This window comes from Lissotriton vulgaris, chromosome 6 (genome assembly GCF_964263255.1).
Source record: "Lissotriton vulgaris chromosome 6, aLisVul1.2, whole genome shotgun sequence".
Lineage (NCBI taxonomy): Eukaryota > Metazoa > Chordata > Amphibia > Caudata > Salamandridae > Lissotriton > Lissotriton vulgaris.
Window position 1 is genome coordinate 1,721,917,915 of NC_141694.1, and position 26,306 is coordinate 1,721,944,220.

Below are 26,306 nucleotides of genomic sequence, written 5' to 3' on the forward strand. Positions count from 1 at the left end.
ACAGCCCAGACTATCCAAGTTCAACTCCTCATGTAAACTGGATGGAACAACACTGTCCAGGCAAAGTGCATTCTAGGTTTGAGACCTGGCCATTTTTTTTAGATTTGTCTTTCATTCAGTCGGTTTGCAACAGGATTACAACTGGTCTTGCTGTATGTAGTAGTATCTTGGTAGCATTTGGGATCCTGTGTTGGGTCATGAGATTTGATGCATTGTAACACGAGAGATGTTAATATCTTTACATAGATGTTAAAGCAATGCTATGATAAACAACAGGCCTCTAATGATGAAATCATTGAGTCTCAAATCCCAGAACAAAAATAATTGAATAAAGACAGTTGACCTCAGCACAATAATCCTCAAAAAAGGCATTGATCAGCTTATCAAACTGAGGACCAGAGCACTGTGGAGTTATAACAAACAGAAGAAAACAGAGTGATTTATCTAAAACATCATCTATGGGTTAAATCCAAATAGCAACACAGAATAAAATAATCTCAAAATTGGGGCCTATTAATCGCATGCATACTTATTTTTCAATATATTTCAATCCAGTGTTTTAGAGTAAATCTAATGTTTGTCACCTATTGTATTTGGAAATATATGACTCATGGTAGAAGGCGATTGAATAGAATGCACAGGCAGTGAGTCACTCTCTTTATTAAAAACATGCTAGCCATATATTTAAAAAATATTTCGATTTTAATGCCCAGATACATCAAATATTTCAGGACCCACAGCAGAGCATACAATTAAAAAGATTTGAAAGAGAAAGAAAGTACCTTTTAAAACAAGTGGCTCTTTGCCCTCTCGCTTCAGCGACTCTAGTACTATGTGGAGGGGTTGGGAAGGCATTACTCGGCTTGGCTCATTGGTATTGTCATCATAAACTATGATTTCTTTGGAAAATATTCTCTTGAAAGAGTCCTTGCCCCCCCGGCAGGAGATCAAGTCCAGCACAGTGATCTTGCCCTGCTGAAGTCTTCTCCTGCTGATCTTATCAGAGCAATTAATATGGACGGCCCCTTGGATGTGGCTCTTATTGTATTCCATGAATGGTCGGCAGTCAATGATGACCGGCCCTTGGCTTTGGAGGTGAGTCTTACTGCATTTGGTCATCTTCTTGGCCAAATCATTCGGGTAAATTGTTTTTACGTTGGCAGATTGCTTTGCAATGCTGGATTTCGGGCTTCCGACGCTACCCGACGGGCTCAAAGTGCCAGTGCTCTCATTGTTATTTACCATCGGGTTGGAAGGACAGGTTGGAGGTGCTCCTAAAGTATTGCTGGTGATGGTGGTGCTCGCAGTCGCTGGGATTTGAGTCTGATTGTCTTTTTCGTATGTTGCCACAGTGCAGCAACTGGCACTGCTGCATCCACAATTCAGGGAGCGTGCAGAGCCGTTGGATGAGGGCATATACGTCAGATTAGCAGCCTTCAGCGATACAACCGTGGTGCTGAGGAGGGCTTTCCGGGTTTCAGTAAGCGAGGATGCGGATTGAATGTAACTGGAGTCCAAGCAAAGGTTGAGATCCTGAGGTCTAACTGGCCGAGACAGTGCCACCACAACCCTGTCGTCTAAAGGCGATGGAGGCATGAGGGAGTTGAGGGCCAGCAGCTCAAGGTGAACTCAAGGTCTCAGTCTGGAAAGGAAAGTAGAAAAGTGATTAACTATACCAAATGCAATCAGTTTTCAATTGTAAATCAAGCGTGAAGAAACATATTGATCATCAAGTTCTTCTTCTGTAATAATATGAAGAAGAACTGGTTAGCAGATTCACTGCATTCATGGTTTTTTCCCAAATATGAAAGCACAGGACATGCGGAAGACACTAAAGAAACAGTGGTAATTGAGAGAGAGACCAAATGTTCTATGTCATACAGTTTCTGACTTGGAGGCAGCAGCACTGGCATACGACATACATATTGTTTTGCAAAAGATGATGGATGAGACGTGCTATTCTCTTTATATAAAAAAGTTCTTATAAACTTGACTTTTTCTTAAATTGATCAAACTGGCAGTGGACAATTGACAGACATACATTCCAGGTGACAAAGAGGCAAAGCAAGAAAAAGGCAATTACAGTGTTTCAATGACTCATTATCATCTCCTTGTGCCAACATTGAAAACCGTTTCTCAAATTGGTTTCACTTGGAGTTAAAAAAACATGAAAAGAAACAATAGGATGAGTTCACAAAACTCAGCAGGATTGGTGTGGGGGGGGGGGGGGCGTGCAAACTGTTTCCTTTTCTAATTGAATTTTAAGTATTACTTTTTGCATCCTCTGGAAACCATGCCAACCTCTTAAGCCTAAACTGGCCTATGCAAGATCCTGGGTCTTCTTTCAAAATGGGGCTATAAAGATATGCCATATTTTAGGATCTTTCTCATCATCACATATCTGCACAACACGCATATTTGCTTTTTTATTGAAGAGCAAAAAACAATGCACTGAAAATGGAGCAACCTGCAATGAGATCTCTGTCGGTTACCTTATATGTCCTACGTTCTTTTCAATCATACCAACAAGTACCAGCACCATCGTTCTTGTGGAGCCGTGTTCGAAAATATGGCCCTACATTGTAATATATGCTGCTATCCAAGGAAATAAATAATCTGGCATTTATTGACGTTTAATTTGCTGGATTGATGGTTATGAATGTGCATAATGTGATGCTATTATAGGAGTTTACATATCCAGTGAAACAGGCAAAATGTGCTTCCTTTCCTCTCTTTGCAGACAGAAAATAAAATCTGGGATTCAAATCAATGTAATCACCAGTAGATAAAAATGCACATTAGCTGTGCATGACTGATGTCAGAGAGCATCTTTAAATCAACCCTGCGCCATGCACCAAACTAACACACACATTCACAGGGCTATGAAAGCAAAGCAAGCCAGGGGAACTGGAGACCAGGTGCAGGCTGACAGCGCCCTGCCCCTGGGCTATGTGTTACCATCTCACTCCATGCGAGAGCTCCCTGTGCTGAGTTTACCATCTCACTCCATGTGAGAGCTCCCTGTGCTGAGTTTGTCATCTCACTCCATGTGAGAGCTCCCTGTGCTGAGTTTGCCATCTCACTCCTTGCGAGAGTTCCCTGTGCTGAGTTTACCATCTCACTCCATGTGAGAGTTCCCTGTGCTGAGTTTGTCATCTCACTCCATGTGAGAGCTCCCTGTGCTGAGTTTGCCATCTCACTCCTTGCGAGAGTTCCCTGTGCTGAGTTTACCATCTCACTCCATGTGAGAGTTCCCTGTGCTGAGTTTGTCATCTCACTCCATGTGAGAGCTCCCTGTGCTGAGTTTGCCATCTCACTCCTTGCGAGAGTTCCCTGTGCTGAGTTTGCCATCTCACTCCATGCGAGAGCTCCCTGTGCTGAGTTTGGCATCTCACTCCTTGCGAGAGTTCCCTGTGCTGAGTTTGCCATCTCACTCCATGCGAGAGCTCCCTGTGCTGAGTTTGGCATCTCACTCCTTGCGAGAGCTCCCTGTGCTGAGTTTGCCATCTCACTCCATGCGAGAGCTCCCTGTGCTGAGTTTGACCATCTAACTCCATGAGACAGCTCCCTGTGCTGAGTTTGCCATCTCACTCCATGAGAGAGCTCACTCCGGCTGTGCTGAGTTTGCCATCTCACTCCATGCAAGAGCTCCCTGTGCTGAGTTTGCCATCTCACTCCATGTGAGAGTTCCCTGTGCTGAGTTTGCCATCTCACTCCATTCAAGAGTTCCCCGTGCTATGTAATAATGCATCAATCAGGAAAACATGAATTAATCATAAATGTCATAATTAATTCACAAAATCCGAGTACATTTTTGGAGATAGGCAAAACAAAAATGAGCATAATCAACAATCTCTAATCTGACATCAAATAATCTTTCATATTACCCCAAATATGATGATATTTCATGGTAGAGCCCCTGGCCTTAGTTATCTGAGATTCCAATTCACATGCCTCCATGACTTCTTTCCACCACTTCTCATGCTTTGGCGGAGAAAAAGATTTCCAATTTCCTGCAATGTTAAGTCTAGCTACGGAAAGAATATAAAGAACCCAGCAAGTAGCCCCTGTGCCAAGAAGGATCATTGTTGGAGTAAGTATCCCGGCTTGAGGATGTACGATAGGTGTCTGCTGTTGTATCAAAGACCCAAACTGGTATCAGTTTAGGACATGTAGCAAACATATAGGTGTTATCAGCTGCTTCGAGAGCGCACTGTGGGCAGCTGTATGATCTATTATACCATTCAGACAATTTGGAAGGACTAATGTAAAAATCGAACATTGTACGATAAATAAAGCAGTGTGTCTCAATACCAAGAGCAATTAAAGAAACATGGGATCTATGGATCCAATTCAAAGATCTGTCTGTGATTAGTTGTGGATTAAGCCAGACTTACTCCTAAATTGTTTCTGAACTTCCATTAGTAGGTCAAACATACTCATAAAACAAAATCTTTGTGAACTAGGCACCCAGTTGGATAATTCAACCCTGAACAATAGTTGGAGAGAGAGTAGATATTGGGCAGAGGGTTCTGTTGCTAGGCCTAAAGCCAGGGAAACGATAGAGGGTCCTTATCGGGGACCAGTGCTCTCTGAGGAGGCCGGACTTTATCTAATTTGGGGACAGAGGGATCATATATCAAGGTAAATAGATAGCACACGCCCAAAAATGCAAAAGAAGAAGCAAAGGAGCACACCCCAAACATCCAAAAGAAGAACCAAAGAGGCACACCCCTAAAAATGCAAAAGAAGAAGCAAAGGAGCGCACCCCCAAAAATCCAAAAGAAGAACCAATGAGGCACACCCCTAAAATCCAAAAGAAGAAGCAAAGGGGCGCACCCCCAAAAATCCAAAAGAAGAACCAATGAGGCACACCCCTAAAATGCAAAAGAAGAAGCAAAGGAGCGCACCCCCAAAAATCCAAAAGAAGAACCAATGAGGCACACCCCTAAAATGCAAAAGAAGAAGCAAAGGAGCACACCCCCAAAAATCCAAAAGAAGAAGCAACGGAGGGTTTCTCAAATTTGCATGGCACTGGAATGTGAGCGTATTTTAAGGTGGTCCTTGCTTGCATGAGCATAAAATGTACCTGGAACGTGATTGCTGCCACTGAAAACCCTTTTGCTGAACTAAACTGGGGGATGCTGTACTGACTGAAACTGACAGCAGACTTGGGTTCAGAGCTATTTACTAAGCTGGGAAAATAGATGCAAGGCACTGTCAAAATAAAAAATAAAAAATATTTCCATCCTATAGGGGATGGTGTGCATAAATGATAAGATAAACGATTTTGGAATCGTGAATATGTTTAAATTCAAAGGTTTTGTGATAAGGATTGCCTAAGCCGTTGCTGCACAGAGAGGCTGTCTGTTAGTGCGTAGCAATAAAATCTGCAACGATGTGGTGCGAAATTCAGTTCATGCGTCCTGGAAAGTTCAAACAAGGTGCAGTTCTGAGTCTCACGACAGTGGAGAGTTCTCCAGCCAGGAGACAGCTATCGACTCTCACGGCGGCATGACCAAGCACATAGCAAGCGCCACATATGTGGATGGCTGGCGGCTGATCCGTCTGCTCAAGTCATACATGCAAAGGCTGTAGACAGTCTGAGTTAGCTGGTAACGTCGCCTCGTTTCGCACCTCCAGGTTCACTGTTCACCATACTAGAGTGCGCAGCGCCATTCACAGACTGCAGTACAGACGCCTTTCCCCGCACATCCACAACGTAATTTGTCAACTTTAAAAGTGCATGTGTGTGACATATATGCGTGCGACTCATGCCGGGTCTGGCACACGAGAGGAGTTAAGGAAAGCCTGCCCCTGCTGCGTGGAGAGCTTGTGTGTGTGTGTGATGCCTATGCAAAGAAAGCAGCCTTTTCGACAGGACAAACGGATAATGTACATTTTGCGCGTTAAATTAAGGTCGGGTACGTCATACAATGTGAAAACATTCGATACAACAGCTTCACATTACCAGTAAAATATTAACACATTAAAACACAACGCCAATGTTGCAATGTAAACTTATATACGCCCTTTCTACTCTTATTTAGTCTATCTCCCCTATTTAATATTGTATTGCGCTTTCTCTCTCTCGTACCCCGCCTGTCCCTCAAAAGAAACCTAAAACGTATATAATAGCTACGGTAACATCTCTACGACAAAATAGAATTAAGCCATTCTTACAAATGCACGTTCATGTTGCGGCGCGTGTCTGTCTGTCTGTCTGCTGCTCGCCTTCCCCTCCTGTCACGGCGGCCCAGGGCAGAGACCGGTCCTCTCAGAGCTGGGCATGCATGTCTGATCGGAATATGCGTCCCTGCAGCACGGGCTCGTATATTTCAAATGAAACGCGTGCCAAAAGAGGCAAGACCTCCCCCACCCACCTCCTCCCGCATGAATGAGACACAAAAAATAAAAGCTAGCTAAAGACAGTCAAGTATCACCAGCGCCGGGGAGGGAGGGGGGAGACAGGGGGGTCGACGTGCTGCTCCCTCGCTCTGCCACACTGCAGCAATTCCCTTAGAATAAAGCAATGGAAAAAACAGCTAGTGTTTTAATAAATACACAAACTACAAGGAACGTTGCAGTTAAAATAAAAACCCTGGGGATGAAAGCAGAAAAACGTACCTGTTACTTAAAACAACCAAATGCATCACTTCCCCAAAAAATTAAATACATATCCAAGTCTTAATTGCACTGCTTCCAAATGCCCATTCATGATAAACAGCGTTCCCGCCTCCCCTTACCTCGTGAAAAAGTGTGTGAACGTCCACCCTCAGCGGGGTGCGTGGCACCTTCTCTGCAGCTATTGATTTATACATTTATTCTCCATTCACTCGCAATTCATTGATCTCCCAGCTGCAACATACTTACTTTTCCTTTTAGCCGGAGAGTCACGGAGGGGCGTGGCCAGTCAGACCTGCCAATCCGGGGCGGGGAGAGAGGGAAGGCGTGGCTGCGTGAGAGTTGGTCCCGCCCCACTGGCTGGCCGCTTGGTGCTAGAGCGTTGGGAAGGTGATGTCATTGGCAGCCAATCCGACGGGCCCCCGCCGAGCCAGCGCGAGCTGGCGAGAAGCAGCTGCTCTCTATTTACATGTCATCGGAGGCAGGAAGTGGTGTCCGGGCTGCTGCGGCTGAGCTCACCGAGGGCAGGTGATCGCTAGCCGCGCGCCTCTTGTGATCTGAGGCAGGGCGCAAAAGTCTTGGCACCTTCCTTTCGTGCAGCAAACCCCGCTTCAGTTTGGCTGGCTCCCGGCGTATTTACCACCGACCGTCGCATTTTCATGTGACTGTTTTTCTGAACACCTCAAACTCTTTTTGACTTTGCAGCTTTATCCGTGTGTGCTTAGGTAAAGTGCATGGTTATATGTATATTTTTCCTGGGCCCTCCCGGAAATAATGCCACTTAAGGTCGGTTAGTTTACCCTCATTTGTAGTAGAACACTAACCCGTTTCTTGCCACGAGTCGTCAAAATGTACTCAGTTCTTGCCAGGGCTTAAGTGGGATGAAAAAACTGAGGGGTCTGTCAAAGGTGCGTGGCCGGATGTATTTAAGGGCGTGGTTTAAAACACCTAAACTAACAATCTTTGCTGAGTATAGTGTGCCACTTCACTGGTATCTTGCTGCTTCTGTCATTGCACCCAGACATATATTACAACTAGTAACATTACACATACAACAAGCCAGGACTATTGGCTTCGCCAATTTTATTTACTGGTTTTATACAGCGCATAGCTGCCCCAGCAACGGGGCGTCCCAGCGCTACCCAGGTAAACATAGCTGAGAAAAGTAACAGCGTTACTCCGGGAAATGCCTTGTCTTTATGGCTTTGCGGAACTCCAGATGATTCTGGAGTACTCTAATTACAGAGAGAAGAGAGTTCCAAAGTTTAGCCGCCAGCACCTTCAAAGACCGTCTGCCGGCTCTGACTCTGCGAACACGGGGATGCAGACCAACCTTTGATCCGAGGAGCGAAATGGTTCACCAGGAATATACGGCACTAACATATTAGCTAGGACTGTTGGAGCTTGATGAGACAACATTTTATGGGCTATGTAGAGAGTTTTGAACTGAATTCTTCTCTCTACCGGCAACCAATGTAGTTTGGAAAGGGACTTAGACACAGAGCATGATTAAGAAGTGCAAGCAGAATCTGGGCTGAAGCGTTTTGTATTCTTTGAAGTCGCAGAGTACAAGATGTGCTGGCCCCTAAAAATAAAGAATTTCTGTAGTCCATCCTAGACAGAATCGTGGCCTGTAGGATGGTCTGACGAACGGAGGGATCAAAGAACCCTAATAGAGGTTTCAGTCCTCTCAGTAGCCCAAAGCAGGTACCTGAGGCTGCCTTAGATTAAATATCAAAGGACAGACTAATATCGATCCAGATGTCAAAGTTCTTAACCGCCTCCTTAGGTGTGGGTGCAGGTTTGAGTTTATCCGGCCACCACTACTCTGACCACATATCACTGTCTCTCCCAAGCAGAAGTATTTCCGACTTGCTTGCGTTTAGTTGCAAGTAATTTGCTGTCATCCAATCAGCAATTGGCATCATATCATCCTTGAATTTCATAGAGAAGGCGATGACTAAATGGGTGTCATCGGCATACGACACCAATGACAACCCGCTACTCCTGGCTACCAATGCCAATGGCTGTACATAGATATTGAAGAGCAAAGGGCTTAAGATTGAGCCCTGCGGCACCCCGTGTTTGATAGCATGCTCCTTAGAGTGAAAAGGAGGCATAGTGACCTGGAAGGTTCTGCCCTCCAGAAAGGATCGAAACCATGTTAAGGCCGGACCCCCAATCTCAATCTCCTTTAGCCTGCACAATAATATCTCATGTGGCACCGTATCGAATTCAGCATTTAAATCAAGAAGAATCAAGGCCGCCGAGTTACCCTCATCAAGTCTGCCCTGGATTCCTTCGGTCACCGCCATTAAAGCAGATTCAGTACTATGGCGGGACCTGAAACCGTTTCATGAGGCATCCAGTATAACATTTAGTTCTACAAACTCTGTAAGAATGGTATTTACATGAGATTTAATGGTCAATGGTTGTTAGTTGCATAAGGTAAATTAGCAACAACCATGGCTTTGTTGTATATAGTATTGAAAAGGCTTCCATTCTGAAAGGATAACACTGTGAAAGAACTATACTGTGTCCCTTTGAAGCTACATAAAAGGCAGTGAAGGATGGTACTGCTGCAGAGTTAAGATTTATTTTTTCATCGTGAGGATGGGGGCAAAAATTGAGAGCCTGATAGGGACCCGTCTCAGCACTTGCTTTTTAGAACTGCCGGTGCTGAGCACCGGCAAGACCCGGCCCACTTAAAGCCCTGGTCCTTGCATTTCAAAGGAAAGTTTATGCTTAACCATGAAACAATGACAACTTCAAAATAGTGGTTTAACAAAAGCTTGGGGGACTTTGAAAAGTGTTAATAGTCCCCCCCATGCTTGTGCCTTGGCCACCGTCCAGTAGAAGTGCCACACTTCTACCACTCATATGCATGACTTCAGCAGGAGTTCTAGTGATACACTTCACTTCAAATAGATATTAAAAGAAGGAGCCGTCAGGGATCAGCATACTATTCAATCAGTCATCACAAATCACACTGAAAAGCAGTCTCAGAGTTACTTGATTTACAACACTCATTGGCAAAGTCAATAGGTCTTGCCCACGCAGGCCCTATTGTCTTTGTCAATGTGTTTTTAACATATTGCACCGCAGCGCCCAGCATGTCATTATGTGAGTGCCCAACCGTAGTTCATATCGAAGTTGTAGGGTCATAATATCTGTATGCTGGCCTATGTGAGCTATGTTCGGTAGGCATGAGAGCTCTGTTTAACATGTTTTACTGGTCGTTGACATGTAGAGCAAATGGGAGTAGACTGTTTGATATCTGTAAGGTGTTCTGTTCAATATGTTGGATATTTTAATATGTTGCTTCTTAATGCAGCGTACAGTGAGGCCATTCATAGCCAACTGTATGCAACATCTGCTCTGTGCGGGATGTTAGTGGAGTCTTACCTCAATAGGAGAAGAATCATCGGGTGACAGAAAAGTAGATGCTCTAGATGATGATGATGTACTCAAACGCTTTCTATACTATTGTTTCCTTTATTTCATATTTGAGTTAAAACATACGTGTTTCGACATACCAACTCTTTTTCAAGGCAAAGTATAATTTAATTTCCGCATGCAGATTTAAAGTTCGGCTTCCCAAGTTTATAACTCCCCCAATTTGGAGATTGGATTTTCCAGAGGCCAGTTTGTTCGGAGGAGTGACGTAAAATGCTCCAATACCATTTCAAATTGGGAGAAAACAAGCAGAATATCAGGGATGGAGTAATGCAGCAAACTTATATTTCTTTATCGGCATACCAATTTTACATGGAAGCTGAAGTTTAATATAAAAAGCCTAGAACAGCCACAGCATGAGCGAACATGCTCGCACCCATCGTGCAGCAAGACGCAATTCCTCTGCCACCCTGCCAAGTGTAGACACAGGAGCAGCAAGGTTATCCTCGCCCACTTCCATGGTCAATGCTGACATACAGGCCACTCCGAATCCCTTTCATTTGCTCCACAGCACGACAACCCATTTTTCCTTGATGAACCCCTGGACTTAGCACCGGGGTCTAAAGACATTGCCAGAGAGCCAAGGCCATATCAGCAGGCGACAAAGTGGCCCTGTGGAGGAAAATACCCCAATATATGCAATCACACACTGAATCTGAAAGAAATCACGGCTCCTGAAGACAAAGTTCTGCCAGCAGTCATGCTCTAAGTTCTGTATCTGGCCGATCAAAGTGAAAGCTCCTGAACCTTCTTCACCATCTCCCTGTGATACGATCACACCCCGGATGCTTGCAATGTAGATATGACTCCTGCAGCCAGATTAACAGTGCAATGGTGTAAGCCATGTTGGGCTGACCCAATATTGTGGTAGCATATTATCCCCTTGACAAAGACACATTGATTTTCTTTTTGTAAATTTTGAGTCTATATTACACTTCCGTTGTCTTAATTTGTGTGTTTCTAAGTGCTTCAAATAATAGAGGCTAAGATCACATGACATAATGGTGTTCAATTCATCTACATTAATTTTACTGTCTCGGGATAATCAAAGCGAAAAGATGCCTCCACTAGGACACAAAATCATGATCAGTGAACACTGCATATATTAGTACTGAATGATCAAATCATGAAGCCATCCAATCTAGGACGACTGTGTGTTGGAAAACAAAGTACCAATGCGAGATGACCCAAGCAGGGCCTGTGGTGGAGGATGACAGGCATGTGCCTTTCTTCTGAGGTCCTCAAAGCCCAACATATCCCTCTGGCTCTACTCACGATCTCCTATCCACACTCCAATAGATCTACAAGCCTGACAATCTCTTGCCAGGGTTAAGGGGGTGTGGTAGTGATGATCAACTGCACATGTATTCACAAACCGACCACCAAGTACGTCTTGAACACCAAAGCGACCAAGAAATTGGGTTATTAGTTGAGCGGGATAAGTACCCATCCACCACCAATAATCACAATCCTTTTCAGTGTGAGCCATTAAAGTCCCTAAATAAACTAGATCTCACCCAAGTTATGAAGTATTTTTATGGCACTAAACAATTAGTAAAGGTGACATGGAAAATAATAAAAATCCTAAATTGATTCAGAAAAACATAGTAAAAAATGTCACAAACAAAATGTCACCAAAGTGACAAAAATCCAATAACAGAACCAGAGATAGGATTTTTCAAAGATTTGAGCTGAAATAGCACCAAGAAGCACAACGTGTCAAGGATAGTCAATGGATAAGTAGACCAGGATCTAGACACATTTTTACACTGACCGTCATGGAGCATGGGTCCGATACACTAATGAGGCTCATCCTGTTCAAAGATTTTAACTTCTGATTTTAGTCGTTTAAGTCCCAATTCACCACAGGAGTACTCTTACAAAGCCCCCAGGACCTCACAGGAGGCACTTCGAGACTCACTAAGTGTCAGGCAGAATCCATTCCAAGGTCTAGTTGCCACTGATCAGCTGGGTAGCTGCCCGAAAGGCCTCTTGCAGCTTGTTGTATCCCTGTAGCTTGAACAGGAGTTCATATTTAGGAACGTTGGAGCCCATTCTTTCTCCTGGGTACGAGAGAGAGAGAGAGAGAGAGAGAGAGAGAGAGCAGGTCCTGTCCTCCAGGGCTGCTCTCAGGATAACACAGCAGGTGCAGTTATCTTCTGAGCTTCCTCCGGTTCAGGAGTGTTCTGAAGTGGGCACCCAGATATGCCACATTTATTCATAGCACAAGCTAGTGGGTGGGAATGACCCCTGGGAGCACCCTAACCAATCTAGCAAAGGTTCCCGGGGCTAACCTAACCCACTTTGGTTACTTTAAAGATGGCTAAAATCTTAGATCATACTAAATGTGGTCTCTGAGAACCTGGAATATGTGTTGGGAATGTACATTAGCATCTAATACTAAAATCCAGTTTGAACCAGGCAGCAACAACAGAGACAGACATTTGGTAGGACAAAACCAAGTTTTTCGCAACCAGACATTGGATGTATCATGCCACTCACCTGGCTCTTGTCCGCAGAGATGATACTGGACATCTTATTCCTCCTAGGGTGTTGTCTGATCTGGGAATTGTATCTGTGAATCAATTGCCCGCCCCAGAAGGGAAGAGGGGTTGGGTCAAAATAACAAACAGAAAGACTTGTGTGCCTTCTAGATCAGCAACCGTCTTCTTGGAGTTGTATGTACATCTCTTCTAAGTCCTGGAGGGTGTTGTCAGGATATGTGCATAATATAGTGTAGTGTAGTACTGCAAATACAAGTAGAGAGGTGATTCAGCAAATGAGTAGTCATTAAATATTTCTCCAGCCTTTGACATGTGTACCAACAGTCACTTACACGATAATGAATCTATTGCTGCATAGACTTCCAATAATCAACTGCTACCCTTGGAGTTGCGGCATTCCCGGCAGAAGCTATATCATGTTTTCACATCACACACTAAGGTACACCTTGTTTGTTCAACGCTAGGCACAAGGCACACAAGAGTGTGCTTTTGGATTCACAGACTGCAGCACAATAAAGGATGCAAACACAACAGGTGATGGACCGAATGTGGATAAATGTCACACACTCAACCCAGTCCAAAGATCTGTCTAACCCGGGGTGGCGTGGAGTGCAAAAAAACGATGGATTTGGGCCCAGATCTTTGGACTGGGGTGAATGTGACATTGATCCACATTCTGTCCATCACCTGTTTTTTTTTTTTTGTGCACAATAAAGGATGGCACATAGGAATGGCACTGGGCGCTAATACAAAGGCCCCATTATGCACGTTAAATAATACCCACAATGTCTCAATGTTTAGGTGCAGGGTTGCACTGACAGTGTTCGCTGGGTTTGCAGGGGAGAAAATGTCTGCAGTGTCAGAGATTTGCAGAGGAGCCATTTGGCATTGCAGGGATGGTGTTTGCTGTGTCCCTGGATTTGCAGGGAAGAGGATGTCCACAGCATCGGAGATTCCCAGGAGAGACACAATGCAGAGGAACCTCGGTCTGGTCGTGGAGACGTTCGAGTGAGCAGGATTGCTGAAGAGGATCTGTCCTCTTCAACCAGTGGGTGAGCCAAGCACTGGCTCATGGTTTGGGTGTGGTATAAATACCGCTCCGAAATCCGAGATGGCAAGACATTCTGAACTTGAGCTCCCCCAGGGAGCTATGAGTCAGCCCAAATATCACCATACTCATGATGAGTCAGCCAAAATATCAAAAAGAGCAAGATTATGGGCGCAATGCTGAAAACTTTCAAACACTCACTCTTTTTCTCACCATGCCCCCCTATATGCAAATAATTCTTGACCCTGCTCCCCATGGGAACAGTCCAGCCAGAACAGCCAGGCAAGGTCCTCCCTGGACCAGAAGCAATCATCTTGGGACCTATGTTGTGGTATCACCCTTCATCAACCAGGCTTTCTTGAATCCAGTAGCACAGCGAGCAAGAAACCCAAGGCAGAGCATACCATTGGCCACTTAGGGTGAACAGAGTAAACACTATAAGATGATGGGCGGAGTACTGAAACTTTACAAACACTCTCCCCTGATCAACAGATCTGGGTTAAATCAATTGTTCTTTTGCTCACTGTGCCAGCACTCCGTCCATCACCTTGAAACCGCAAAACCGGTCCTTGTTTCTGGTCTAGAGAGGACCTAGTCTGGCAGTTCGGGCTGGACTGTTCCCATGGGGAACAGGGTGAACACTGATTTGCATATGGCTTGGTCCAAACTGGGGTGGCATGTGAGCAAAAGAACAATGGATTTAACCCAGAACTCTTGAGTGGTGGTGAGTGTTTGAAAAATTTCTATCAGATTCAGATGGGTTGTCTCTGACCCTGGCAGCACGTTTACACCTCATTTATGCTTATTCAAATGCTAATTACTGGCTGGAAGAAGTGGGGAAGCAAAATGCAGATTTAGCTTCTAGGGACTTCAGACAGTGCAAAGTCAAAGGCAAATAAAATAAGAACTTACTGAAATAGGGCATGCACTTCGCATCCCCTTCTTTGTGCTTGCCAGAAAATGGTGTCCCATACCTCATCTTCCTTTGTGAGCATTTACCAGTCAGTACTTAACCCCATAACGTCTTGTGCTCTCCATGTTCCAGCACACACACTGAGAGGAGGCAGAGGAAACTAACCAGGGGACATGCATCAGGCTCTGCACTCGAAATCCCTGAGGTCACCCTAAGTTTGCCCTCTTTCTTGAGGTCATTAACAACAGTGAGTCATAGAGTGCGATGAGGATAGGTACAGCAAAACTAAAAGGTGAACAGAGTGGAGTGTTTGAGATTGACAGTGTCATCATCATGTCTGAGGATCACCCACAATTTTTATCACGGCCATTGCTCCGCAGCCAATCTTGAACTATCATTCGGGAACATTGGTTGGGCAAATGTTGCACATTTATTAAGCAAGCCAGATAGGAAATAAAATACATTTTCATACACCCTGAGATTGATGGATAACACTGCCATACTTTAACACCTTCGCTGCTAGGTGTTTTCCCCTTCGGTGCTGGATGATGCCCATTTCCCATTGTTTCATGACGAGCTCAGCTCGTCATCAGCACAGCTCAACCGTGCATCATGACGAGCTGAGCTCGTCATCAGCATCCAAAGGGTTAAAACATATTTAAAAAAGTGTGCCAAAAGCTGCAAAAGGGTTCATAATTGTCTGGGAAATCTAAAGATGTGCAGCCTAATTTTTTTCCCAGATTAATAGACTTTAAGTTTCTTATAATATTTGGGCAGTGGGAGAATTTAAGCACCCTAACGGTGCATCAATACATGAATAATTGCCGCTACAAACTGCAACTAGCTACCTAATTGATGTTCTGTCTCTCCAAAAATGTACTTAAGCTCTAATTTGGAACCACAAAAGAACACTTGTTTGCAAATATTTTCTCCTGTTTGGTTACAATTGTGGAAACACAGGTCTCCCTGTTGCACTACTTTAATGTTATATAGCAGTAGGTTTGTAGTGAACTATTGTTTTTAACAGGTTTAATTAAATGCAAGCTTAAACCAGTGGTATTAAAAGGATTTCATGGGTTCCAATGCAATCAAGAACAAAACTGACCCATCTGTTTACCCTACAGCCCCTTCTAGTAAAGTTAGACATATTTGCCCCTGCAGCTCCTGTAATGTTGGTAGCTAGGCCTGTGAAGCACCTATAGCTGCTTTGTATAAAATCCTACCTTTTAACATTATTACAGGCGGCGGCTCCTCCGATATAGCGGAAGAGCACCACCCCCTCTCGCCGGCAACTGCAAAAATGGATAAATGAAATGATAATAAACCAGGTTTATTATTATTTTATTTTACTCTTCCGGACGAGTCTTGGGGCGGGGCCATCACAGGGCCAGTCACAGAGGGGGAGTGGTGGGCACTGTTGTCAGTGCACATGTAGGTTTTGCCAGCCATCTCAGGACAGCCAAACTGACATGCTCACTGAAGCTGTCTCCAACCTAAGCTGCGTTGCCAGGTTAGAGACAGCAGGCACAGGCTTGCAGTCTCTCCGGGAGTGCAAATCGAGGGTAGACAGACAAATCCTGATGCTGCTTTCGTGCAGCATGAGAGCTGTGCCAGAATTGGCCGCCGGGGATTCTGGGAGTCTGTGCTGGTGAAGAGCAGAAGAGCGGCAATGCAACAGGTAATTTATTTATCATTTGTTTTTTGTTGTTTTATTGTCATCTTTCCCCCCTCTCCCTACCCTACCACTCAACCCAGACACCAGCTGCTATTGATTATTACAATAGTTGTAATTGAGTTTAATAGACTAGATGCTACCTTTGGGTTCGAAGCACTAACTATTTCATGCTAAATATTTCATTCTTACAGGCTGGCTGAGTCAGACTGTAGAAAGGGAGAATAAAGCAAAGGGCCAAACTTCTACAGCATATTATTAACAGCTGTAGACTGGGGTGATTTCTCAATGCACAGAACGTTTCAAGAGGAAGCAGGAGTGCCTTATCTTAAAACATTACGATTCAGAAAAGGGGGTGGTGATGAACAGAGTGTCTGAATTAAGCAGACCACTCTTACCCAGTCCAAAGATCAGGGCTTGATCCATCACCGTTATTTATCTCACTGCACGATCCCAGCTCAGAACCTGGCTATATGCAAATCAGTCTGTCCCTGGCCCAGTGCATCATGGGAACAGGGCAGACTAAACTACCAAGCCAATTCTTCACCAGAAAGGAGACAAGCTACCGGGGACCGGTTTCTGGCATTTCAGCCGTCGTCGGCCCGGCTTGCTTGAATCCTGATGGTGCAGTGAGAAAGAGACTCATATCTGAGTATACCCTGCCACACCTATAGTGGCCAAAAACGATTCAGAAAAGGGGGTGGTGATGAACAGAGTGTCTGAATTAAGCAGACCACTCTTACCCAGTCCAAAGATCAGGGCTTGATCCATCACCGTTATTTATCTCACTGCACCATCCCAGCTCAGAACCTGGCTATATGCAAATCAGTCTGTCCCTGGCCCAGTGCATCATGGGAACAGGGCAGACTAAACTACCAAGCCAATTCTTCACCAGAAAGGAGACAAGCTACCGGGGACCGGTTTCAGGCATTTCAGCCGTCGTCGGCCCGGCTTGCTTGAATCCTGATGGTGCAATGAGAAAGGGACTCATGTCTGAGTATACCCTGCCACACCTATCGTGGCCAAAAACGATTCAGAAAAGGGGGTGGTGATGAACAGAGTGTCTGAATTAAGCAGACCACTCTTACCCAGTCCAAAGATCAGGGCTTGATCCATCACCGTTATTTATCTCACTGCACCATCCCAGCTCAGAACCTGGCTATATGCAAATCAGTCTGTCCCTGGCCCAGTGCATCATGGGAACAGGGCAGACTAAACTACCAAACCAATTCTTCACCAGAAAGGAGACAAGCTACCGGGGACCGGTTTCTGGCATTTCAGCCGCCATCGGCCCGGCTTGCTTGAATCCTGATGGTGCAGTGAGAAAGGGACTCATGTCTGAGTATACCCTGCCACACCTAGAGTGGCCAAAAACGATTCAGAAAAGGGGGTGGTGATGAACAGAGTGTCTGAATTAAGCAGACCAATCTTACCCAGTCCAAAGATCAGGGCTTGATCCATCACTGTTATTTATCTCACTGCACCATCCCAGCTCAGAACCTGGCTGTATGCAAATCAGTTTGTCCCTGGCCCAGTGCATCATGGGAACAGGGCAGACTAAACTACCAAGCCATTTCTTCACCAGAAAGGAGACAAGCTACCGGGGACCGGTTTCTGGCATTTCAGCCGTCGTCGGCCCGGCTTGCTTGAATCCTGATGGTGCAGTGAGAAAGGGACTCATGTCTGAGTATACCCTGCCACACCTATAGTGGCCAAAAACGATTCAGAAAAGGGGGTGGTGATGAACAGAGTGTCTGAATTAAGCAGACCACTCTTACCCAGTCCAAAGATCAGGGCTTGATCCATCACCGTTATTTATCTCACTGCACCATCCCAGCTCAGAACCTGGCTATATGCAAATCAGTCTGTCCCTGGCCCAGTGCATCATGGGAACAGGGCAGACTAAACTACCAAGCCAATTCTTCACCAGAAAAGAGACAAGCTACCGGGGACCGGTTTCTGGCATTTCAGCTGTCGTTGGCCCGGCTTGCTTGAATCCTGATTTATTTATTTATTGACATTTGTAGAGCGCGGCGAATACCCGTGGGCGTCTCTACGCTAGTTAAGGGATGGATCAGCAACTGGGGTAAAGAAGATATACAAGGCTATTGGTCAAATAACCACGTCTTTAGCTGTTTGCGGAATGTGAACAGGGAGGGACTTGCTCGGATATGTGCAGGAAGGGTGTTCCAGAGTCTAGGGGCGGCAACCAGGAAACGCCTGTCGCCCCAGGTGACTGTTCTAGTGCAAGGCACAGCCAAGAAGTTCTGAATAGAGGAACGAAGAGATCGGGTTGGGACATGATGGAGAAGATTCTGTTTGAGAAAGTGGGGACCTTGATTATTGAGTGACTTGTAAACAATACACAGCGATTTGAATTTGATACGGCTGCGTATCGGGAGCCAATGGAGATCCCTAATGATGTTTGTAACTGGTGCGAACTTGGGGATCCCAGCCAGCATTCGTGCGGCTGCATTTTGGATTGACTGCATCTTATTTGTCACTCGGACTTGGGCATTTAAGAATAGAGCGTTACAATAGTCCAAGGAGGACAGGACTAGTGAGCTGACCAGTGTTTTCCCGGCCGTGTTCGGTAGGAAAGGTAGTATTTTCCTAATCATTCTCAATTTCACTGGGACAGGAACAGACTAATTTGCATGTAGCCAGGTTCTGAGCTGGGATGGTGCAGTGAGCTAAAAACGGTGATGGATCAAGCCCTGATCTTTGGACTGGGTAAGAGTGGTCTGCTTAATTTAGACACTCTGTTCATCACCACCCCCTTTTCTGAATCGTTTTTGGCCACTATAGGTGTGGCAGGGTATACTCAGACATGAGTCCCTTGCTCACTGCACCATCAGGATTCAAGCAAGCCGGGCCGACGACGGCTGAAATGCCAGAAACCGGTCCCCGGAAGCTTGTTTCCTTCCCAGTATAAGAATTGGCTTGGTAGTTTGGTTTGCCCTGTTCTCATCATGCACTGGGACAGGACCAGACTAATTTGCATGTAGCCAGGTTCTGAGCTGGGATGGTGCAGTGAGCTAAAAACGGTGATGGATCAAGCCCTGATCTTTGGACTGGGTAAGAGTGGTCTGCTTAATTCAGACACTCTGTTCATCACCACCCCCTTTTCTGAATCGTTTTTGGCCACTATAGGTGTGGCAGGGTATACTCAGACATGAGTCCCTTGCTCACTGCACCATCAGGATTCAAGCAAGCCGGGCCGACGACGGCTGAAATGCCAGAAACCGGTCCCCGGAAGCTTGTTTCCTTCCCAGTATAAGAATTGGCTTGGTAGTTTGGTTTGCCCTGTTCCCATCATGCACTGGGACAGGAACAGACTAATTTGCATGTAGCCAGGTTCTGAGCTGGGATGGTGCAGTGAGCTAAAAACGGTGATGGATCAAGCCCTGATCTTTGGCTGGGTAAGAGTGGTCTGCTTAATTCAGACACTCTGTTCATCACCACCCCCTTTTCTGAATCGTTTTTGGCCACTATAGGTGTGGCAGGGTATACTCAGACATGAGTCCCTTGCTCACTGCACCATCAGGATTCAAGCAAGCCGGGCCGACGACGGCTGAAATGCCAGAAACCGGTCCCCGGAAGCTTGTTTCCTTCCCAGTATAAGAATTGGCTTGGTAGTTTGGTTTGCCCTGTTCCGATCATGCACTGGGACAGGAACAGACTAATTTGCATGTAGCCAGGTTCTGAGCTGGGATGGTGCAGTGAGCTAAAAACGGTGATGGATCAAGCCCTGATCTTTGGACTGGGTAAGAGTGGTCTGCTTAATTCAGACATTCTGTTGATCACCACCCCCTTTTCTGAATCGTTTTTGGCCACTATAGGTGTGGCAGGGTATACTCAGACATGAGTCCCTTGCTCACTGCACCATCAGGATTCAAGCAAGCCGGGCCGACGACGGCTGAAAAGCCAGAAACCGGTCCCCGGAAGCTTGTTTCCTTCCCAGTATAAGAATTGGCTTGGTAGTTTGGTTTGCCCTGTTCCCATCATGCACTGGGACAGGAACAGACTAATTTGCATGTAGCCAGGTTCTGAGCTGGGATGGTGCAGTGAGCTAAAAACGGTGATGGATCAAGCCCTGATCTTTGGACTGGGTAAGAGTGGTCTGCTTAATTCAGACACTCTGTTCATCACCACCCCCTTTTCTGAATCGTTTTTGGCCACTATAGGTGTGGCAGGGTATACTCAGACATGAGTCCCTTGCTCACTGCACCATCAGGATTCAAGCAAGCCGGGCCGACGACGGCTGAAAAGCCAGAAACCGGTCCCCGGAAGCTTGTTTCCATCCCAGTATAAGAATTGGCTTGGTAGTTTGGTTTGCCCTGTTCCCATCATGCACTGGGACAGGAACAGACTAATTTGCATGTAGCCAGGTTCTGAGCTGGGATGGTACAGTGAGCTAAAAACGGTGATGGATCAAGCCCTGATCTTTGGACTGGGTAAGAGTGGTCTGCTTAATTCAGACACTCTGTTCATCACCACCCCCTTTTCTGAATCGTTTTTGGCCACTATAGGTTTGGCAGGGTATACTCAGACATGAGTCCCTTGCTCACACTGCACCATCAGGATTCAAGCAAGCCGGGCCGACGACGGCAGAAATGCCAGAACCGGTCCCCGGAAGCTCGTTTCCTTCCCAGTATAAGAATTGGCTTGGTAGTTTGGTTTGCCCTGTTCCCATCATGCACTGGGACAGGAACAGACTAATTTGCATGTAGCCAGGTTCTGAAATGGGATGGTGCAGTGAGCTAAAAACGGTGATGGATCAAGCCCTGATCTTTGGACTGGGTAAGAGTGGTCTGCTTAATTCAGACACTCTGTTCATCACCACCCCCTTTTCTGAATCGTTTTTGGCCACTATAGGTGTTGCAGGGTATACTCAGACATGAGTCCCTTGCTCACTGCACCATCAGGATTCAAGGAAGCCGGGCCGACGACGGCTGAAAAGCCAAAAACCGGTCCCCGGAAGCTTGTTTCCTCCCCAGTATAAGAATTGGCTTGGTAGTTTGGTTTGCCCTGTTCCCATCATGCACTGGGACAGGAACAGACTAATTTGCATGTAGCCAGGTTCTGAGCTGGGATGGTGCAGTGAGCTAAAAACGGTGATGGATCAAGCCCTGATCTTTGGACTGGGTAAGAGTGGTCTGCTTAATTCAGACACTCTGTTCATCACCACCCCCTTTTCTGAATCGTTTTTGGCCACTATAGGTGTGGCAGGGTATACTCAGACATGAGTCCCTTGCTCACTGCACCATAAGGATTCAAGCAAGCCGGGCCGACGACGACTGAAAAGCCAGAAACCGGTCCCCGGAAGCTTGTCTCCTTCCCAGTATAAGAATTGGCTTGGTAGTTTGGTTTGCCCTGTTCCCATCATGCACTGGGACAGGAACAGACTAATTTGCATGTAGCCAGGTTCTGAGCTGGGATGGTGCAGTGAGCTAAAAACGGTGATGGATCAAGCCCTGATCTTTGGACTGGGTAAGAGTGGTCTGCTTAATTCAGACACTCTGTTCATCACCACCCCCTTTTCTGAATCATTATCTTAAAACATTATCATGCTTTCTGATTTTCTACACTTTCACCTTTTCTGGCACAGGAGTCTCCAGCCTTGTTTTTCTGTTCTCCAGGCTGGTAAAGCAGCAGAGCACACAGGTACTCCTTGAAATGATCACTTCAGGCTTGTATAAAATAACACCGTTCAAAGGGTCCCACATATTTTATAAACTGGGGTTCTCCGGCCCGTCCAACCTAAAGAAAAGCAAACTTTGTTTTTCATTTCTTTTCAATGCATTGGGAACCAGAACTCGCTCACCCCTCCCCGCCATACAGGGGAAGTTCGAGTGTCCTTTACCCCCCTGGTTCATAGGCATGAAGGCAGTCTGCTGCTGCTAACCTCTAATAATGAGAAAAGAACAATTGATGGTCAGAATGCAGAACAATGTCATACATTCACCCCAGTACAGAGATCTGGGACTAAATCCATAGTTTTTTTGCTCACCATGCCATTCCAATTTGAACCCAGCCATATGCAAATCAGTCTTGACCCAGTGCCTCATGGGAACAGTCCAGCCCGAACTGCCAGGCAAGGTCCTTCCTGGACTGGAAACAAGCATCCTAGGACCAGTTGCAGGGTTTCACCCCTCATCAGCCAGGATAGCTTGACTCCAGGGGCATGAAGGGTACGGGACCCATATCTGAGCATACCCGTCCCACTCGGGATGACAAATGCAAAAAGTTCAGGCTTGTATAAAATTAACCCAGTTCAAAGGGTCCCACATATTTTATAAACTGGGGTTCTCCGACCCGTCCAAACAAAAGAAAAGCAAACTTTATTTTTCGTTTCTTTTCAATGCATCTGGAACATGCTGAAGAATAAACACAACAGCTATGTTTAAGATGCGAAATAAAATTCATAAATTCACTGAGTAGACTCGTTTTGGATTGGGAGGCAGAACACGCTCACTCCTCCCCGCCCTACAGGGGAAGTTCGAGTGTCCTTTACCCCCCTGGTTCATAGGCATGAAGGCAGTCTGCTGCTGCTAACCTCTAATAATGAGAAAAGAACAATTGATGGTCAGAATGCAGAACAATGTCATACATTCACCCCAGTACAGAGATCTGGGACTAAATCCATCGTTTTTTTCCTCCCCATGCCATTCCACTTTGCACCCTGCCATATGCAAATCAGTCTTGACCCTGTGCCTCATGGGAACAGTTCAGCCCGAACTGCCAGGCCAGGTCCTTCCTGGACTGGGAACAAGCATCCTGAGACCGGATTCTAGGTATTACCCTTCATCTGCCAGGCTAGCTTGAATCCAGTGGCACAGTAAGCAAGGGACCCACGTCTGGGCATACCCTTAATAGCCCCATCATTCAAAGTTAGTTTCTAGCCTTTATCTGCAGGTGTGACATTTAACTTGGTGGGAGTTAAAGTTCAGGCTGACTTTCAAATGTTCGAGTCTCGCTCACAAGGAATGAGACTTGAGATCTCTGCATTTGAAATGACACATTGTGTCGAAGTATTTGGAAGCACCCACTGCCTAATTACTGTCCATTTGCCAACTATATTCTCATACAACAAGCATTGGCACTTGGATAAGTGTATATAACAACTAAGGTTATGAAAATTGGTAATTGTCAAATTTGAAAAAAGCGTGAGACTATGTTTGGAAGGAAATTTGGAATTTGTGACCTCCGATAGGTGTACTTGCACAAGCACTCTCCTTATCACTCTATGTTTATGATTGAATATCTTAAAATTGAACGCTGTGTTACTCTATGTTTTGATGCAGTAACTTGTGCCAGGAAACTTGTTTGTAAGTACAAGAACCTTTTTGATCCCTTCTTTCAAGCCTATACTGATTGTATAGATTACACACATGCTAGCTTTACCTTGTGCTGCAAAGCTGGAAGGAACTGGGCTCCCACAATAGCTTTAGCAGATGTGGATTTTCTGTACATCAATACACTAAAGAACTACAAGGAATCCCTATAAGTGAATTTTTTTAACAATAACGGTTTGAGTACGTGTGGTCTGTGTAATTAGACCAGGAGTCTCCAACCTTTTCTGTGATAGGAGCTACTTATATTGAATGAAAATCATCCTGAGCTTCTAATATCATTAGTGCTGTAATAGTAACCACATCGAACATGATTACCTTAGTAGCCACCAGATACAAAATGCAAGCAGTGATCACCCCAGTTCATCAAGAATGGTTGCCTACGGTAATATAAAAAAAGCTTTGTTATTATTATTATTATTATTATTATTATTATTATCGATTTGTTGAGCGCGATTGCTGCCCAGAGGCGTCCAAGCGCTGAGATTAAACAGAGATCTGACAGGGCCGAGGGTGCAGGAACTTAGAGGGATTTGGCAAATAAGGCTGTTTTCAGCTTCTTACGGAATGAGAGCAGGTCGGATGTAGATCGAAGAGTGAGGGGGAGGGCATTCCAGAGCTTGGCGGCGTTCAGCGAGAACAGCCTGCCCCCCGACCTAGCTCTCTTCACTCTAGGGACAACAGCCAGAAAGGCACCCGTGGACCGCAGATTCCTGTTAGGGTGGTAGGGGGTGACCAGACTGTTGTTAATTGCTGAACCGGTCTTCCAAAAGGCCCGGTGTGTAATGCACAGTGCCTTGAAGGCCACTCTCTGCCTTACTGGCAACCAGTGTAAGCTTTTCAGGCCATGTCTGGCCGACTGGGATCGTGGAATCTGGAGTATGGTACGTGCCGCGCAATTTTGTACCACCTGAAGCTTCCGAAGAGTCATCTCGGGTGCCCCTAGGTAAAGAGCATTATTTGAGTCCAGACGGGACTGAATGAGGCCTTGTACTGCCACCTTCTTGGCATCAAGGGGCAGAAGTGGAAGAACCTTCCTTAGTGATCTAAGTAAGCCAAAACAGGTGGCAGACAGCCTGGTGGCCTGAGTGGAGAAAGAGAGCTTGTTGTCAAGCCATACTCCCAGGCTCTTCACACTATCCTTGGGAGTAGGCGGTGTGCCTAGACCATCGGGCCACAAGGAGGTAAAAGGTACTGGTGAAGCTGGACCTAGGAGCATGAGCTCTGTTTTTCCTCGATTCAGTTTGAGGGAGGAGTTGGTCATCCATTCCCTCACGTTCTCCAGACAGTTCAGCAGGCCAGCCGAAGGATGTCTGTTGTTCTCTTGGGCCAATGAAACCACTAGCTGGGTATCGTCGGCGTACGACACGATCTTAATGCCGTACGGTTCGACTACCCCAGCCAGAGGCTTCATGTAAACATTAAATAAAATTTGTCAAGATGGAATTCCGCTACATGGGTAATACGTAAAATCCATAGCTACAATGCTCTTGGCACCAAAGTCAATTAATAAATCTCCCCAACGCCGCATGATTGTTAACTCAAATATTAGCTTTAACTATATTTTGAAAATTTAACCATCGTTCTCAGAACATCAGCTTATACGTTCTCAGAATGCAAACATTTCCTTCTCAGATATACACTTTGCAAATCTGATATGCAATAATTAACTGATCCAAACAATAGCTTCAAATTTAGTTGGCTGAGCTGCACACAGGAGTAGCTGGAGAGCTCCCAGTAGCTCACAAGTTACACGTTGGAGAAGCCTGCATTAGACAATTCAAAAATTAATTTTTTACACACTTCTTTATTAAGGTGTTTTCAATTTTTAACCAACCCACCCCTCCTCCCCCCACCCACCCCAATACAGGCATTTTCAAACAATATATACATACAATGCCAGGTGTAAACATAATGGTAAATAAATTCAACATTAAATCAATTGTATTTATACCAGTATACTTGAGAAAATTGCTTACTCGCTTCTTTCTATCCACCGAGTAAGGGGATCCCATATTTCGAATCCTTTCTTTTTCTTATTTCTTCCCTTCCTCTTATAGATGGCTATCTCTAAACTATATGTTGCTAGCAGTCGTGCCCTCCATTGCTGGAATGTTGGAGGGTGTGGGTCTAGCTAGCCAGACTGATGCCAGGCAAATTCTAAGCACTGCCATTGAAACAAACAGAAGTCCTTTCGATTGATAAGGTTGAATATCCATATCTACCCCTAATATAATTTCTGCAGTTGAAATTTCTATTCTTCTCTCAAATACTCCTGATAGAAAAACAGAAATTTCCGGTCTAATGGGGTTAAGTGCTTTGCATGTAGCGAGCATGTGTATTAGGTCTGCTTCAGGCAACGCGCATCGTGGGCATTGCGCTCCTTTACCCGTACTCTATTTGGCTATCCTCTTGGGGGTGTAGTACAATTGAAAATAGATTTTATAGTACTGGGCTTGTAGTTTGGTCGACATTAATAGAGATTGGGAAAGTTCAAACGCCCCCTGTATTGAGGTTTCCGGTAAATCTAATTCGTTCTGCCATTTGCAGGTGTACTTATCCAAATCATCAGGAAAACCGGTAATTAAATTATTATAAATTTACCCAATTTTGACTTTAGTATTTTCAATGATTTATTCAATTGTCCGGATTCTCCGGAATGCAGCTCTGCCTCCCCCTCTTTTTCATTATAAAGTTTCTTATTTGTAAGTATTTGAAGAAATCCCTATATTCT

General features: G+C 45.3%; 1 protein-coding gene across 2 annotated transcripts in view; it reads right to left on the bottom strand.

The window, feature by feature from the left end:
- Window positions 1-6,879, bottom strand: part of DUSP10 (dual specificity phosphatase 10) — a 103,374-nt gene extending 96,495 nt beyond the window's left edge. The window contains exons 1-2 of one of the 2 annotated variants that reach the window (XM_086927934.1): window positions 6,747-6,879; window positions 783-1,642 (exon numbers count right to left, since the gene is read on the bottom strand). In XM_086927934.1, the coding sequence (XP_086784060.1) occupies window positions 783-1,596 (814 nt within the window). In that variant the 5' untranslated portion in view covers window positions 1,597-1,642; window positions 6,747-6,879. Of the gene's footprint in view, window positions 1-782; window positions 1,643-6,183; window positions 6,400-6,746 lie in introns of those variants that run through there. The other variant, XM_086927935.1, reaches the window with a different exon arrangement.
- Window positions 6,880-26,306: the final 19,427 nt, after the last annotated feature.